The sequence below is a fragment of the Mauremys reevesii genome, linkage group 10 (genome assembly GCF_016161935.1).
Source record: "Mauremys reevesii isolate NIE-2019 linkage group 10, ASM1616193v1, whole genome shotgun sequence".
NCBI classification, from domain to species: domain Eukaryota; kingdom Metazoa; phylum Chordata; order Testudines; family Geoemydidae; genus Mauremys; species Mauremys reevesii.
The window spans coordinates 67,905,578-67,923,835 of NC_052632.1; the positions used below are offsets into that span (position 1 = coordinate 67,905,578).

The following is an 18,258-nucleotide window of genomic DNA, read 5'->3' on the forward strand; positions in this document are numbered from 1 at the left end:
CCTGGCACACAAAAAAATCATGAGAGTTGATCTAAGCCAGGATACAAATGCAAATTAACACTGCTTTTGTTTTGAATACATCTCCTTTTATTGAGGTGGAGAGTTTAAGTTCACTTCCCCTTCATTAGCCAGAATGCGATCCTTTGTTTCCAGAACATTTCTAATACAGTAGATATATTTGCTAGATCAATATACTCAATGCTTATTTTAACTCAAAAGAAAACTTCCTTCTTTAGTGTCACCTTTCAACATTCTTTACGGAATAAGTTGGCAATAAATTTAGAACAGCACTGATGTAAGTCAATGGACATCCTACCTTTCTTGCCTTTTGATTATAATCCAGCATTAACACTAAAATCTATTCTCAGGATCAATTGGTGGACAACAAGCCAGAAGTCTCCTAATTTCAGAAGTACAATTAACATTAAAAACCATTAACCATGCTAAAATATCAGTTCACTGTGCTTTAGTGTTTTTCTACCGCCCATCGCTGCAGCATTTGATAACAATACCAAAGTCCCTATTGGACCTCATGGAGTCTCTGGCATTTTTTTTCATGACCAAAACTCTGCTTGGTGTGGTGTAGGGTTTTGTTTTGTTTTAAGCCATGAAGGTCACTTTCCTAGAGCTGTGCACAGCCATTAATCAGAAAATAAAGCAACAATATTTATAGTTGTTTTGTCACTATATGGATGAAGCTGTGAGACCACACTTTAAAAGATGTTCTCTATTTTCTTTTTAAAATGTCTGCAATAGCACCTTAAAAGGAAACATTCCTTGGAAAGACTATGGCATTTTAACATAAAACAAAACTTCAGTGTTTTACATTTCCTGCTTAAAAATGAAGGTATCTTGAAAGTAGCAAGGATTAAATTACTAGGGAAATCCATTGCGCTGTCAACTTACTTCCCATAGAGATCCTGACAACGTTCTATTGTCATGTTACAAATGAGTTCTTCCATCCACGTCTTCCACTGCTCAATTCGGTGTTTCTGAAATACAGCTTTGGGATACTGAAGAGCTACTGTTGCATAGTTATGCAACTGTTCAAGACAGCCACGTAAAACAGACCGCCTCTGTTGAAGAAGAGCACCAACCTCTCCCTCTAGCTGTTCACACTGACTGATCAAATGTGCCTGGCCAGCATTCTGCAGAAAGGCTGTTGCTGGTACATAACTTGGGGGACCTTCAAGAAAGAGATTAAATTTTAACTATTTTCCTGTAACTACTGGTGATCACATATGTAATATGACCATAATTTAAAATCACATATTTCTATGTATAAAACCAGAGTATTACGAACAGTTTTAAGTCATTTGTTAAGAAAACATTTGGTTTTAAATACTAGTTCAATTATTTTTTCATGGATAAAAATATCAAAAGAAGGATACAATACTATTTATTTCATACCAAGGTCCATTTGGGTGCTAATTTCTTGAAGAAGACTTGCAAGTTGTGTTGCTTCTAAATTATTAAAAGCAGCTTGGTAATGTGTTATCCACTGCTCAAATTCATTCAGCTTCACTTGGATTGCTTCCTGAACAGCTCTTTGCTGTGATTGCAGCTGGGTGTGTTCAGAATACCTGAGTTATAGAAGTCACAGAATCTATTAACCGCCCTATGAGAAATATTTAACTACACTGATCAAAGCCATATTAACTCAACTGATCTGAAAATCTATTTCATAATTTTCACAGATTACATATTAGAAAAAGTTTAAAACTAATATATTAAAACACTTCTGTAAATTGTATTTGCACTGTGAGAATAAGTTTCTCACTGCTGTCAATCCCTGGTCCGAAGTAACCGTTTAAAATTAACCAATGTGCATACAGCATCTCAGTCATAAAAAGCTGCAATGTGCTAACAGTGCAATATTAAACAAAGCTTTAAGATACTCAAATAAAAGCATTGTAGAAGCACTGCTATTTCTATACCTGTGCTGCAATGTATGAGATGGGTGATCCACTCCTTCTGCTCCTTCTAGAAATTCTATCTCTTCTAGTAATTTGCCTTGCAATTTTTCAATGTCCGTCAACTGTTCTTGCAAGCTTAGATACTCTTCTAAACTGCTGTCCAGCTTAGGAAGCACAACCAGCATTTCATCTCTGTTCTTAAACCAGTTTACCTATAAATCAAGATATAGAAATTAGAAAAATAGATGTGCTACTTATTCAAACGGATAGAGGAGGGAGTACTTCATTTCTGTGCTGCTGCTCAGCTGTAATCCATGGGTACAGATTTCCTCAACTCACAGGCATTAAGCTTTTAAGATTGATCAAAATATTGATCTATGTCTCTAGGCTTCAGATTTTAAGCCTGTGGCACAATGCAGGAAATTACTTTAGCACATACTTAACTTTCATATGCTTAAAAGTTAAGCGTGTTCTTAAGTGTCCTTTCTAAACAGTGACACTTTCCTAAATCTGGGCCTGAATTGCAAATACTATTTTCTAACATGCAAAAACTACTTTCAAATGTGAAGAATTTCTATTCATGACACTTTTAGCATTTTTAAGAAGTTTTATCTGATAGTATAATGTGACATTTTACTGTAGTGACTCTACTTCACCTTTATCTCAGCTACTCTTGAAGAAAAGAGGCTACGAGTGATGTCTCTTTCCATCTCTCTTTTGCTCTGTTTGTTTTCAGCCTGCTGGCCACCACCACCATACACAGCCCCAGCAAATCCTGCTTCCCCTCCTGCTGTCCAGTCCACAAGAGGATCATAAACAAAAGCCTCAAGCAACGTAAGCAAAGTCTCTCTCCCACGTCGCATAATATGTAGAACCTGTATTTTGTATATTTTAATAAGTTTAGTCAGGTTAAGCTACCCTCATAAAATAGCACAGTTTTTAAATACAATATAGACATTAATATTTGAATAGCTAAATAAAGCAATCCATAACTTTCCTGAAGGTGGATATACTGAAGTATATACAATTATAGCTGCAAGTTCAAATAGCGCTTTCTTGAGTTACAGCTGCACCAGAGTTTGCATTCTAACCTTTCTTCACAAGCTCCTAACTCTTTGAAAAGATTTACTTAGGGGCTGAATTTTTCTATATTTGTCTCTCCCTAAAGCTGATTTTTCTTTTCTTATTTGTGCGTAAAGGGTGAAGAGATGAAAAGACAGAGAGAAGAAAAGTAGTAGAGAAAGAAGAGGAAAGATAATGACAACTAAGCAAAATCCCTTCAGTCATTTGAGTTATGGTTGAGTAAAAAAATTCCCACTTCCCCTTTGTTTAACATATATATAAATAAATAAAAATCTCACCACTTTAAAAAAAAAAAACCCACAACAGTACACTAAAAAAAGCTGAAGTCTGAAATGTAAGTTTGACATATATATAGTCTTCCTGGAGGGCTATATCATCTGTTTGTTATGCAGGAATAAAGAAAAAGGCTCTTAGCAGCTGAAAGAAGTCTCTGAACATGCTTAGTAGTAAGTTAAGATTTCAGTGAAACTTAATGCCTTCTTTGTCACATCACCACAAGTTCTCCAGAAATGCCCCCTCAATTTACTATTAGAATACAAAAACTTTTCAGGTATTAAATTCTCTAACCGTCTTATATATCCCCATAAGACATAATAGCTTCATAGAGCTTAAGGCCAGAAGATATAATCAGATCATCTAGTCTGACCTCCTATATATCACAGGCCAGTACATTTCACACCATTACTCCAGTACTGTGCTCAAAAACCTGTGTTTGGCCAAAGCATATCTTCCAGAAAGGCATCCAAGTCTTGATTTGAAGACATCAAGAGATAGAGAATCCAACACTTCCCGTGGTAGTTTGTTCCAATAGTTAATCACACTCACGGTTAAAGATGTGCCTTATTTCTAATGTTAGCAGGTATGATGGGCTATGTGCTTCTTACATTGCATTTATCTCAAATTTTAACATAATATTCTAAACATAATACTTTATATTTCTGATCTGGAGAGCCTAATTTTTAGAAGTCAATTAAACCTGCCAAACAATGGACCATTGTGATCATGCCAATATCTGCAGCTAAATTTTATACACTTGCACGCTTTTTTATTTTTTTTTTAAAAGTGTTTCACAAAAATATAAAACGTCCCCAAAATAATACTCTTATTTCCTCCATATCAAACAACATTTAAAGAAAAAGAATAGAATAAGGGTTTGAAAAGGCAGTAAGGAGAAGGGAAGCATTTCCAAAAAACAAAGAACAGATGAGAGTTCCCCACATTTCTAGAAGTCACACAGCCTACCTGTTCACAAGAAAGCCTGAAAACCCCTTCTACTCCTGTTACTCCAAGTGCTGTTTCAATATTGTGTGTCATCCGGAACGGAACTTTTTCTGGTACTCTAAGGCTTTTTCCTTCAAGAGAAAGATTCAGATTTTTAATTATTAAGAAAAGGTTATATTTGAACTATGTATAAAACACAAAAAAAATATTTTTTTACCTTTTTCAAAACAAACATTGTAATCTATATGTACAACTTCTCCTGTAGTCATGTCGATAAGAACATTATCCAGATGTCTGTCTCCAAGACCAATTATATAGCCAACCATGGACATAACTGCAGTCGATCTCGCGTATGACTTTAAAGAAAATTTCAGAATCATGTTTTTGGTTTTAGGAATCTTAAAAAAAATCACTTAATTATTTTATTATTATATTCTTTTTAGGATAATTCACAGCAGTCAGTTGCAAGTTCTCCTTTACTGATTGTCTCAGGACATCTACCAACAGAGCACTCATTTCTTTAAGAACTTCAAGTAACAGGTTAATTAAGATTACATGTAATCAGGTTTTTCCACTTCTTTCTAGGACACCATTTTTCCTGCTTTTACTCCCAATCTCTTGCTCTTCCTTCTTCCAACTATCCATATTAAAGCACACACTTCTGTTAAGTGATGATTCAATAGTACTAGCTCACCTGTCCCTACAAGAGTGCCATTGCTATAAGCATCCCAAGCATCTGCTGCCCCTCCCCTAAGTCAAAAATATGGTGTTAAAAAGGAAAATAATATATGTTAGCTTACCTGTGTAACTCTCCACCACTCATCAGGTGTAGCACATGATGACCAAAGTTCTTTAGCTAGAAGATTTGGTGGAGTTGCTTCCATAAGCTCCTCTAGAACAGCCTTCATTACGTTCAAAGGCCAGTCACGACGAGATACATCTAGACTAAGCCCAACTGCCTTCAAAGCAGGTCCAATTTTACTGTAGTAAAGTTCACTGGGTCTAGGTACTATTCCAGGATTTTGAGGGGTCTGGTAAGAATCCTGAGCCTACAAGAAATTGCATTATAAAGCTCTCTTATTTATTCTAACTACAATACTGAGTTACAAAAGTTATCCTAAAGTCAGTTCAGACTAAAAAAAAAATATTTGGAATCTAAATCCTCCCTCTGGATAATAACTTGCAGCGCTTGGACTATTTCAAATTCAGGAGGTTTTTTTTTTTTTGTTTGTTTGTTTTTAAATTTATGACAGTGATTTTCAAAGCACTCAGCACTGTCCTACCTCAACTTCTACTGAAGTCAATGGGACTTTTACAACTGAATTCAGTAGCAGCAGGGTTAGGACAACATATAGCACTTTTTAAAATCCCATTCTAAAGCTACAGAAGCTAAAGTGACAAAAGAGCTAAGAATGGGAAAAGAAACTAAAATGGGATACAGATCTACTCAGCATGAACACATGTACAGATAAAAATCATAAAAAATATTTTAATATTTGCTTTAGGTTTTAAAGCAACTTGTGAAATATTCCACTTCTGAGAGGTGCTAATTAGTTTAAAATACAGCACTTACCTTTTGTGCTTGTAAAGCAGCTTCTCGCTGCTGCCACCGCTTGTAAAGGCCAAATAAAGGAGTGGCTCCATCCACCCATTGAATTAGGCCAGATCTCGTTCCCAGTGGTGTCACGGAATAGTGCCTAGCATGAAACCGTGGTGTCTCTTGACGATTAATGGTAGCAAACATGGTGTTCACGATTGATAAAAACTGCATGATTCTCTCATCTAGATGTAAATCTTCTAAACCTGTATTATAAAATTTAAGAAAGTATTCTGTTTAAAATTTAGCTTCTACAACAAACTATAAAAGCTTTTTCGCCTTAGTGTAGCATTTCTTAAGTGCACATTCCATTTTAGACTTAAAACAGCTACATATCTATCCAGGCCCAGAATGGGTTCCTAAGCAATGAGGTATTTGCTAATGGAACAGTCCTTGGGCTTGGGCTGCTGTTCTAACTCCATGGGAGAAGCATGCAAGTGGAGTGCCAGCTCTGCAGAGCACTTCCGTACCATTCACAGGAATGTGTGAAGCCTCAGGCTGAGGTGCTCTCTTTAACCTACTGCATGAGTTTTGTGAGAGAGTTCAGCTGATAAGGAAGATCAAAACAGGCTGCAGCTGGAACTCTGTTTTCTGATGCAACAGCCACAAGGACCCACAGGCCTCTTCTTCTGCAGCTTATGTGAGTCAAAGAATCTTACAGCATTTGTGGAAAGAAAAGCCGATGGATGATCGACATTATTACATATAGACACCTACAATGTCTCTCATCCACTGTTCAGGTATAGTTTTAAGGGCTGCCTGAAAGGTTTTTTGGCCAGGCTGACTATCACAATACACACTCAATGTTCACAATACATCTTTCCAACTTTAGAGGTGCTACTCTCTAATTAAAAGTGAGTGTAAGCCTGAATAATATACATATAAAACATGCATCTGCCCAATATTTTAGCAAATCCCCCCCCCACACACACACAATCCTGAGGACATTTCCAGGTCTTACCTTTGAAAAGGTATGGGTAGTTCTTCCCATCTGAACCCAGGAAAAGGAGTTTTTTGGGTTTGGTTTTAGTAGGCAGAATTGTGATAGTGCTCCCCACGCTTTGAATCGTGACTGTGTCTCTAGCGGACACTTCTCCAGGGAGTGCTATTTCAGTGTTCATCGTGGCAGCCAACCAAGGACTAATTTCTTCAAGGCGTAAGAGGTAACTAGCACGTTTTTGTGCTCTTTGTTGCAAACTTAGCATAACCTTTAAAAGAAATTGTTAAAAAGCTGAAGTTCAAGCTGATGTATAGGTAAACATTTACAAAAACAAATAGATTTTCCACTTTTGGGGGGAAGGAAGGAATTGCTTTCTTAAGCCATGTATTCTTCCATTTTATTGATGTACTAATCTATATTTATAATTATTGGTGACAAAACATATCAGAGGCAGTAACATTTTCACCATCTTTATTTAACAAAAGAAAAGGTTTTGGCTTAGAGATAACTGTATTTACAGTAAGGGAATGCTCTTAAAAGGGGTTAGTTCCTGTATTTATTAAGATTTGGTACTAGGTCTGTTTTGGGAACAGACAAAAAGGGCAGAACAGAGCACTAGAGAGTTACTTGCTACCAAGAAATCTGCACATTTCCTCACTTCTGTTTTGCAGAACAGGCTAACTTCAAGAAAACCAATTTACATATTAAATTGCATCCATCTACCAATCCCGTTCAATTACCAGTTGGCTCTGGCCATTTAACAGTTGGACAATGTCATTTACAACCTCTCTCTCTTTAGGTATGTCTACACTTAAAACGCTGCCATGATTCAGCATAGCTACACTCACGGGAGGGATTCTGTTGCCAGTATATGTAAATCCACCTCTCTGAGAGGCCGCAGATTGGAAGAATTCTTCCATTGACCTAGTGCTGTCTACGGGGAGATTGGGGGGGGGGGGGGGTGTTAGGCCGGTATAGCTATGTGCTTGCCTTCATGTACAGCGCTTTAGTGGCACTGCTGCAGTGCTTTAGTGAAGATACTACTATGCCGACCTGAGAGCTTCTTTCATCAGCGCCGTTAATCTACCTCCCCGAGAGATGGTAGCTATGTCAACAGAAGCTCTCCTGTTGACACAGCGCTGTCTACACATGGGGATAGTTATACTGACCTATGTTGCTCAGGTGTGTGGATTTTTCATACCCCTGAGCGACGTAGTTATATTGTAACAGGTCTGTAGTACAGAACTGGCCTACGTCTCTAAACTTTTCACACCCCTGAGATACATAGCTACACCAATGCAAGATTTTAGTATAGACCAGGTTTCAGTTCTCTTTTCCGCCCTGTAAGAGCATTTTTGTTGCTACAACCTTCTAAGGCATCAGCAATAAAACAGGATAGGATATGACCAAAAAGGAGTCACAAGACATATCCTAAGACTTAGCAGGTATGAAGTGAGAGATATGTAGGTGTCAGAGGGTAGTTAGCCCCCTGAAGGGGTCAGGGGCACAGCCTACCTCTCAGAAGCTCCACAAGGGGGAATGAGACAGCTCAGGTTCACCTAGGAGAAGTTAACTCATGGAGGCAGTTAATTTGACAGTTTAGCACCTGGACATGATAAAAGGTACCTCAGTTAGAGGGGGAACTCCTGAGGGAAAAGGCAGCTGCCAGAGAGGCAGGACTGCAGAGAGGATCCCAGGAAACTGGTGAGAAGCCATTGCTCCAAAAAGAGAGAAGCAGGACAAGGCACTGGGTAAGCCTATAGAGGAAGAAAGGTAGGAGGAAGCTCAGGGAGCAGCAAGGGACTGAGAAAGGTTGGTTCTGGGTGTTCCAAACAAGGGCCCTGAGCTGGAACTCAGTGGCATAAGGGGGATAGAGTGAGGTGGTGTAGCTCCCCATCCTGCCACAAGGGACAGCTAACAGATAAAGGCCCCATATTACAGTAGGTGACCAAGATGTTCTGCCAGGTCCAGAGCTGCCAGCATTGAAGGACTGTCTCTACACAGTGCTGGGGCTGAGACGTTTAATGAAACCATCTAAAACAACTCCAGGATGGCAGTTCATGGAACTTGTTGAAGCTCCAAACGCAGGCTTCAACCAGTAGAAAAATATCAGCCAAATGCACTGGTGGAGGGATTATAAAAGTCTCATTATTTCATAACCCCAAAAAGTCTCACCAAAGAAACCTTCAGAAGAGAGCTGTATGTCCTATCTTGATCTAGCATCCCAATTCTTCCAGTACTGAGATGGCGAAGCCAGTACCTGGAGGAACTAGGAGAGACTGCAAGAATTGTGAGATTTTTGAGAAAGGCTGTCAGGTGGTAGAAAGCATGTCATGTGAAAAACTGGAGAAGTTGAGAACTGCTGTTAAAACTGATTGGAGCACTGCTGGACTTCCAAGAGAGGGAATGTGTTTGGTAGCAAAGTCTGAGCTGACTAGGCTCATGGGGAGGGAGATGGGGAGAAGTTTGAAGAGAGCATGGGAAAAAAAACAGGAAAGGAATAGCTGCTTGCTCCTATCATTTTCCAGGATCCTACAGACTAGAAGGTAAGAGGTTAAAAAAGGAAAGTACTACCAATGGCTGGAAGGTTAGTACTGGAGAGGGTAAAGATATAAGCTGTATTTGTGGCAGAGGCAAAATACTAGGATTTGATCACAGAGCTCCTATAAGGCCTGGAGAGGGCATAAAAAAAAAGTGCATATGGAACATTACCCAAATTTCAAAGGATGAAGCCAACCTATAGTCAGATGATACCGGAGGACAGATGCTTATTGATGCAGTGGTAGCTCTCACATTGCTTCAGTCTGCAGTCTACTTAATCCATGAGAGGATATTTCCTTTGTCCTAACGCACCTGGTTCCTAAGCATGTCATTCTGCAAACTATAATTTGAGCACCACTGCCCTAATTTGGCCCTATTGTGATTTTAAACAAGTTCCCAATGTTAGCTTCCCCTCTTGAGACAAAAATATTTGCCTTGCAATGAAGACACAAAAATCTGTTCTTATTAATTTTCCCAGATTCAACCAGCTATGATCTAGTCCTAAAATAATGTGACATTCAAACTCATGAAACAGAGGAAGAAACTTTGACTGGTACATTAGTCATTTCACTAACAAGTACGAAATCAGTTTAATCATATGTAGCAGAAGAAGTTATCAGATTGTATATATAACTTTCTTTATAGCAAGTTGAAGATACATTACCTCTTTAAACGGGATCCAGCTGCTTCCAGGTTTAGCAGGATTAGAAGGGTTCTTAAGTTTTTCCAAAGCATTTTCAATTGCATCTCCATAGTTGTCCTGAAACCATTTTTCATGAGGAGTTTCTGCAGGAGCTGCAGTGATGCTTTGTACATGTTCCAAAGCAAATACAATGGGCTTCATTAGAGCTGTATGCTTTTCACGCATGATTGCTATCTTTTCCTCTCTAGGTAGGAAAGAGAGAAAAAATAATTCTATATCAGCTTTAAAAATGAAGTATTTTAAAATAAAAGGCATATTTATTATAGGATACATCATACTGATGGTTACCCAGTTAAATAGAAAGACTGAAATTAAGATACCAATCTTTCAGGATAAATATAAAATAGAAGAAAATACGTATTTTAACACCAGCAAGCAATATTTAAAAACCCACAAGTGAGCCAACCAGACGTTAATACCAGGAAGAAAAAAAAAAGCTACTTATGTATGCATAAAACACTTAACAGTATTTCTATATTATATCATAAACGTAGAAATAATTGTCAAAGAACAACCACCATTGTTGTTTTAAGCTCCTGTCTTCTTCATTAAAAAAACACTGCAAAACAAACCTGAATAGCAAAACAAACACTGCAAAACAAACCTTTTGTGATGCCTTTCAGAAGAGGAGGCAATACACACTGGGAACTTGTCAATGGTTGATGTTTCAGGACAGGAGACAGATCAGTAGTACCAGAAATACTTATGTCTAACATTTCAAAAATGGATACACTAGTGTTGGGTACAAAATTATACCAAATAAAATGTCTTAGAATTGAAAAGATGAATTACAGAAGTGTTAATAGTTAAATTTAAGTATATTTTGCCATCTTCAATCTTGCCAACCAGTGCCGAACTTAGAATCAAACAGATATATGATAAAGGTGATCTCACACATTAATAAGAGACAACAAACTAAAAGCAGTCAAGAGAGGGATGTCCAATCTTTGGTCCTCAGTTCTTTAAACCTTTAAACTTTGAGGGTGACTGTGTTAAGATGAAAATTTGTATTTGGTTACATATTGAAAATATGGTCCCCTCTGCTTTGGCTTCTAATTTTTTTAAATGGAAGCCTCTGAATCAGCCCCATCACTATGGGGAATAAAGGCACAACCTGTCAGTTCTCTCTCTCCAGTCACAGGAGCTGCTCTGGTGTGAGCATGGAGGGTTCTGAGCAGCTGCTGCTCCCTCCCTAGCTGCATACAGCACTGCATATGAGGAAGCAGTAATAGTTTTGGCTTCTTTATCGTCTGCTTCCATGCTAGACTGCAGTAAATTACAGGGAGAGCAAGACTGAAGCTCATCTGATTCTGCCTGAGGCTAGACAAGTGCTTCAAAAGGCATAATTTCGCTCCTCCACACAGCCATCCAGAAAAACCCAGGAATGGAAAAAAGAAATTGAAAATTGAAAATCGATTAAAGCTTCCTGTACAAGCCTAACATGAGCTGTTAGCTGTCCCTCCAGAGGTGAATAGCTGGAGGATAGTGTACAACAGCCACTCCCATCTCTACCCCTGACAAACCTCTACACAGGTGACATGAGCCTGTACTGGGGCTGTGAGAAAAGAAGAAGGAGCAGGATATGAATACCTTAGCTCTACGCCCACAGGTGACTGCTCCATACTGGGGGGATCCACAGCAAAGAACGTGTTGGTGTATTTTGCTCCCCTTGCACCTTTTGTGTGGTGCAAATGGAGTGCAAAGTATGAGCTGTGGCACCCTGACCTCCAATTTAGGAGGAAAAGCATGACTGGTCAATTTAATAATTCTAGCGTGCAATGACAACCTGTCTTTTCTCACCAATTTTTACTTAGGAGTTATTCATGAAAACCTACTTCCGTAGAGTGTTGTTGTTTTGAACCCTCTTGACTTCATCTTCCAGTTGCTGAATCCGTCTGAGGACATACATGTGCTGCTGCAACAGCACTCCCAACCAAAGTTCATCCCAAAGAACTGTAACTCGGCGCAGCTCTGCTACTAGCATCTGAACCTGTATAAAATAATTTAAAATGCCCTCATTTTTAAAGTTCAAGAATTTTATTTCTATTTCATCTATTTAATAGCAGCTTGAAAGTCTTGAAAGAATGACATCCTTACAGTACGATCAAAGTTACACTGAAAACTTTAACAATCCTCCACCCAAAAGAAACAGTTACTAACCTTTCTGTAACTGTTGTTCTTTGAAATATATTGCACATGTCCTTTCCAATGTAGGTGTGAGAGTGCCCAGAGCACATCTGCTGGAATTTTTTTTCCATCGGATCGGCTCCAGCACCCCCTGGTGCTACATGCTCATAGCACCAGTATAAAAGGTCCCCACTGCCCCCGCCCCCTTTCAGGTTCTTCTTACCGATCGCTTCAGGAGAGGGAACGGCGGGCAGGTCTTAGAATGGATATGTGCAACACATCTCGAAGAACAAGAGTTCTAGAAAGGTTTGCAAACATTTGTTCTTGGAGTGCTTACACATGTCCATTCCAATGTAGGTGACTCACAAGCAGTTGCACAGGAGGTGGGCTCAGAGTTCAAGGACATATTGACTGCAACACTGCGCGGCCGAAGTTGGCATAGTCTCTGGCTTGTTGGGTAATGGCACAGTGCGCTGAGAATGTGTGCACCGAGGATGAGGTTGCTGCCCTGCAGATATCTTAATGAGGGACTTGAGCTAGGAAAGCGACTGAAGAGGCCTGAGATCTTGTGGAGTGAGCAGTCAGGTTAGGTGGAGGAGGGACTCCCGCAAAGTCGTAACATGCCCGGATACATGAAGTAATCCAAGACAAAATCCTCTGGGCAGAGATGGGGAGCCCCTTCATTCTCTCAGCTATCGCCATGAACAGTTGATCTGCGGAACAGTTTGGTCCTTTGACTATACAATGCCAGGGCCCATCTAACATCCAAGAAGTGCAGATGCTGTTCTTCCCCATCTGCATACAGCTTAGGGTAGAATACTGTTAGAAAAACTGCTTGGCTGCAATGGAATTGTGAAACCAATTTTGGGAGGAACTTTGGATGCAGGCACAGCTGTACTTTCTCTCTGAAGATCATCATATATGGGGGTTCCAATGTGAGGCCTCAGATCTCTGAAACTCTTCTGGCTGAAGTGAGGGCCACTTTCCAGGAGAGATGCAACAGCAAGCATGTTGCTAGTGGCTCGAAGGGCGAGCCTGTCAGCTTTGGCAGGACAAGGTTTAGGTCCCAAGGAGATATCGGTTTCCCCTCAAGGCCTTTGAGAAAACAGATTACCATTTTGTGCAAAAAGACCAATTTGTTGTCAACTTTAAGATAGAAAGATGAAATGGCCAATGTCTTGTATCAAGACAGAAGGACTCCAAAATAAGTTGCAATGAGGACTGTATAGGTGGAACCCTGCATTGGGAAGACCAGAAGGAGAATCGTTTCCATTTTGCCAGGTAAGTTGCCATGGTGGAAGATTTTCTACTGCCTAGTAGGAATCTATGAACCTGCTCTGAGCAAATTTGCTCTTCAGGATTCAGCCATGAAGATTACAGGCCGTCAGATGAAGAGCCTTGAGGTTCAGGTGGAGCAGCTGACCGTGGTCCTGGGTGATCAAGTCCAGGTGCAGTGGGAGCCAGTCTTGGGGCTCCACCAAAAGGCTTAAGAGGATGGTGAACCAGTGCTATCTGAGCCATGCCAGGGCTATAAGGATGACCTGTGATCAGTCCTGCTTGATCTTTGACAGAACCTTGTGAATTAATGGAAAGGGGGGGAGGGGTTAATACAGGTAGGTTGTCCATGCCAACAGGAAGGCACCAATAAGAGACCCAAGGCTGTGGACCCTCAGGGAGCAAAACTGATGGCATTTCCTGTTATCGCAAGTAGCGAACAGGTCTATAAAGGTAGTCCCCCACCTCTGGAAGATGTCCCTTGCCATATCTGGACAAAGGGACCACTCGTGGTGAGTGGAGAAGGACTTACTGAAGTGATCTGTGAATTGGTTTTGTGTACCTGGCAGGTAAGATGCTTCCAGGTAGACTGAGTGTGTAATGCAGAACTCCCACAGCCGGATTGCCTCCTGGCATAGGGAGGAAGAGAGCACTCCGCCCTGCCCGTTGATGTAGTTAATGCTGTGGTGGCGATTTAGAGGGTCTGGTGAAGATGCGATTAGTCAACTTGCCACAGGAAGAGCAGGGCTTAAAGTCCGGTGATAGAGGCATCTGGCACTGGGGAGTGGACAAGCCTTTCCAACTAAGTACAGAGGCATCCAAAACACACTAACTACTAAAAATACTACCACCACCACTACACTAGCTAAACTACACGAACCAAGAACCACTGGAAGAGATTGCCTGAGCAAAGAGGGAAGTTCCAGCATCTGTCATGGGTGGTAAGAAGGAACTAAAGGGATGTGGGCTCAGCTGGGCTTCATACCAGCACTATGAGCGCACAGCACCAGGGGGCGCTGGAGCTGACCTGACAGATACCACTAAGGGAAAAAATTCTGGCAACTGTGCTCAGGGCGTGCACACACCTACATTGGAATGGACACGTACAAGCACTCAAAGAAGCATACATAATTTCACAAACTGTATGTCTCGTTACAAGTCAGCCTGAATAAATTACAAAAAAACAATTTATTGTACCTGCAACACCATGGTTGGATTTGCAGTTGACAGTTTTTCTACAATTTTGCTGTAGCAGTCCTGCATCATTGCTTGGTCTTCATTTAATCCATTTTTTGGTTCATCCTTATTACTTTCTTGAGAAGCTGGGGGACTTCCTCCTTCACATTCACCACCTAATAGTTCTTCGCCTTGAATGTTACCTAGCAAAGTAGGGATTGCAGAGGGCAACTTGTTCCCTACATTAGAAAAAGTGCATTGGAGTAATATACATATTGCAGTAGCATCCCAAGGCCAAATTTTGAATCTGGGGCCCATTATGCTAGGTACTGCACAAACATATGGAAGTATAAAAGGCTTAGATATAATATATGACATCATAATGAAAAAATTATGTTGTGCCAAAGGGGTCTCCATATATACTTGTGTGGGGTGGGCCCCCCACACATTCAGCTGGGCGCCCTGCTCCTGCAAATAGCTGAGCTGGGGTCCCTCTTCCCCGGTCCTGCCTGGTCCCCCCCACCCCGCAGCAGTCCCCACCTCCCACTCCCTGCCTGAGCAGGTCCCCCCCCCCCCACCCCCCCTCCGCCCCCCCGCCCCCCGCCCTGCCTGTTGTTGCGTCCCTGACAGCTGCTGCCGCGCTGCTGCGGGAGGGGCTGTTAGCCTGCAGTCCAGGTGCTGCAGGCCTGCCTGCCCTCCTCTGCCCCTGCCCTGCTCCCTGCCCTGCCTGCACAGGCTGCCTCCCAAACCCTCAGCCCCCCCCCCCCCGCCACCCCCCCCCCCCCCCGCCCCCCCGCCGACCCCCGCCCCCACCCCACCCCCCCCCCACCCCCTCCCCCCCCATCATCCCTCATCCCCCAGAGGTTCGGTCTCCATATAAGGTACTAGAATTTTAGACTGTTCACAGGTGTAGTCCATAATACTTCACGCCTTAAGGAGTGTTATATCAAAGGATATGACCGAAGTGATGAGACTAATCAGAACAATTTTACTGTAATGGCATTTTACTGTATAAACAGTAAAAAGTTCAAACATACTGCAGTCCAGCTAGCAGCACACATACATAGACTTGCTGTATTTCTCAGCAAATTGTTTAAAATGGACCTTCTGAACATTATTTCATTTTGCATTTATCAACTATTTTGGCATTAAGTAATAACCCCAACAACAACAAAAAGAATCCTTCCATACCTGAAGACTGGGATTCACTGCTAAGTGAAATGGTACCCACTATTGCAGGATACAATATAAGATGAGGAGAATCTTGAGCTACTCGACACAGTAAATTGCAAATACTTTGACGAACATATACTTCAGGGTGGTTCAGGCGGGAGAAGAGCTGAGGAATAATACCTTCACAAAAAGGAGCAGAAGAAGGGCTACATTGAGTTTTGTACACTCAAGCCACAGAAACATGTTTTCAGTGGTGTGTAATTTTTGTAACAAGAAACTGAAAAGTCACATTCTCCTGTTCTTTAAACCACAGCAAGATCTCTACCTTTTACTGTACGGGTACTAGATTATTTCACCACCACCACCATTATTCAAGGAGCAGAGTCAATTATATTTAGTACATAAATCTCTAGGAACTGCGTCCTGCCCATTGGGCCTCTTAGTGTCATATAGTTTTTAGGGATTGTATCACTAGAAGCTCCAAAAATAAATGTGTTTTGTGACGGTGTAGAAGGTGGAATAAGAAGAGACCCATTTCCACTCAGCATCACTCTTTTATGGTCAGGTCACTGCATCTTGCTGACTAATCCTAGCACTTGAAACAAGTGGTAGGAATTCCCCCATTCCTGGAAGGGCTGCCACTGTCCAGTAGTTACCACTGTAATTCAGGGATATATGGTGCATCCCTCTGGCCCAGCTGGGAAGAGGTCATTCACCTTCCTACAAGAAACTTAAAATAGTCTTTCAAATTTGAATGCAGGTTAGTCTTTGCAAAAGTCTTGGGAAATACCAAAAACTTTTTAGAAGTTAAGTTTTGTTAAAAGAAGAGTACACAATAATCTGCTTATTATGTGGGAGACAAACTATTGTATATAAAAATGTTACAAACTCAGGGTTTATAAGGGTTGAAAGACAAAGGTTTGTACAGACAAGTTTCATAAGAAGTTTTCTGTTTGTTTATATTTAGCAAAAAAGTTTGTCAAAATTCAATTTAATAATTCAGCTAAAACTACCTTACCTCTCCATGGAGCAGTAGGGGTTGTTTCTAGTCCCTGCTCTAGATATTGTCTAAGCTCTCCAGCATGTTTCACAAGTAACCTCAACAATCTCAAGGTTGCCATCACAATAACGTCATCAGTGCTTTGTTCAGAAGTGTTTCTTAAAAGTAGTCTGGGATCATCTTCATCAAGAGGAACCTACATATTATACAAAGAAATAGCACTCTTAACTGACCAGACTTTTTGTCATGGGTCTTGAGCTTTAAAAATGTTTAGGAACTAGCTTTCATCACCACAGCAGACAATAATGCATACCTGACCAGCATTGAGTTTAAGGAAGGTAAAATATGCACTGCAGGACAGTTTATAGAGACTGAAGATTCTGTCTACTACTTTTCTCCACACTTTAATTAACCCCTCTGTTGCATTTTCATCAAGATCTGAAAGCCACGGGCAACTAGTCAACAATTGACGCCATATAACATCCACCATGTCATCTTCTTCATTGTCTTCATTTTCTGTGATCTGTAGAGTCATGTCTTCATCCTAAACTCAGATTATGCAAGAATATTAAGAGGAAAGAATGAGATAATTGTTTTGAACAAGACCACAAAACTTTTCCACAATGTATATTAATTGCTGATCCTGGAAAGGGTAGCCAGGAATTTGAAAATGTGTATACACACAGTTTTAAGTTGCCTCATTCCATAATATAGCCATAATCTCCCAGAGCAGACATAATGCCATACACATGTAATCACTAACATACCTTATTTCTTTGGGAATTTCTGCATTTTTTATGCAGTATGCTATTTTGGAAGACGTTTGATGTAAGGCATTATATAAATATTGTAGTCCGCTACACAATCAGGGAGGAAAGCTAAAGTGGCAAACTGAATTAATTGGAACATTTTTCAAGAATGCAAGTTTCCACTTACCTGAATTCCAGCGGGACGACATACTGCCTGTCCAAGAATGCCATAGATTTTCTCTCTGTCTTCCTCTGAAATGTTGTCAGGAAGCAAGCTTTGAACCTCAGATTTCTCTTTTGGCAGAAGACGGACACCTCCCTGACTGTAACATTTAATAAGTCATCAACCCCAAAACCACAATTAATATAAATATTTAAAGAGCTACACCTCTACCCCGAAATAACACGACCTCTGATATAACGCAGTAAAGCAGCGGCTCCAGGGGGGTGGGGCTCCGCGCTCCAGCGGATCAAAGCAAGTTCGATATAATGCGGTTTCACCTATAACCCGGTAAGATTTTTTGGCTCCCGAGGATGGCATTATATCGAGGTAGAGATGTACTTACCTTTTTTAATACTGTATATTTAAGGCTTCATCTTAGGGTGAATTCACCCCTATTCGGAGGGCCAGCAATCAAAACAGAACACAAGTGGCACATCCATCTTGTTTTGGCTCTCTGCACCACACAGGGGTGAATTACACTTATTGAGAGCTAAGATATACTCAACAAATGTCAAATTAACATATTTACATTTT

At 40.6% G+C, this 18,258-nt stretch overlaps 1 protein-coding gene across 4 annotated transcripts in view; it reads right to left on the bottom strand.

The window, feature by feature from the left end:
• The window catches only part of SMG1 (SMG1 nonsense mediated mRNA decay associated PI3K related kinase), a 114,753-nt gene that overhangs the window by 14,693 nt on the left and 81,802 nt on the right, over positions 1-18,258 (bottom strand). For all 4 annotated transcript variants that reach the window (XM_039490807.1, XM_039490808.1, XM_039490806.1 and 1 more), the window contains exons 33-48: positions 17,689-17,824; positions 17,066-17,296; positions 16,771-16,948; positions 15,771-15,932; positions 14,601-14,818; positions 11,837-11,991; positions 9,963-10,185; positions 6,779-7,025; positions 5,794-6,023; positions 5,021-5,269; positions 4,438-4,576; positions 4,242-4,351; positions 2,573-2,791; positions 1,938-2,128; positions 1,411-1,583; positions 907-1,186 (exon numbers count right to left, since the gene is read on the bottom strand). In XM_039490807.1, the coding sequence (XP_039346741.1) occupies positions 907-1,186; positions 1,411-1,583; positions 1,938-2,128; positions 2,573-2,791; positions 4,242-4,351; positions 4,438-4,576; positions 5,021-5,269; positions 5,794-6,023; positions 6,779-7,025; positions 9,963-10,185; positions 11,837-11,991; positions 14,601-14,818; positions 15,771-15,932; positions 16,771-16,948; positions 17,066-17,296; positions 17,689-17,824 (3,141 nt within the window). The remainder of the gene's footprint in view (positions 1-906; positions 1,187-1,410; positions 1,584-1,937; positions 2,129-2,572; positions 2,792-4,241; positions 4,352-4,437; positions 4,577-5,020; positions 5,270-5,793; positions 6,024-6,778; positions 7,026-9,962; positions 10,186-11,836; positions 11,992-14,600; positions 14,819-15,770; positions 15,933-16,770; positions 16,949-17,065; positions 17,297-17,688; positions 17,825-18,258) is intronic.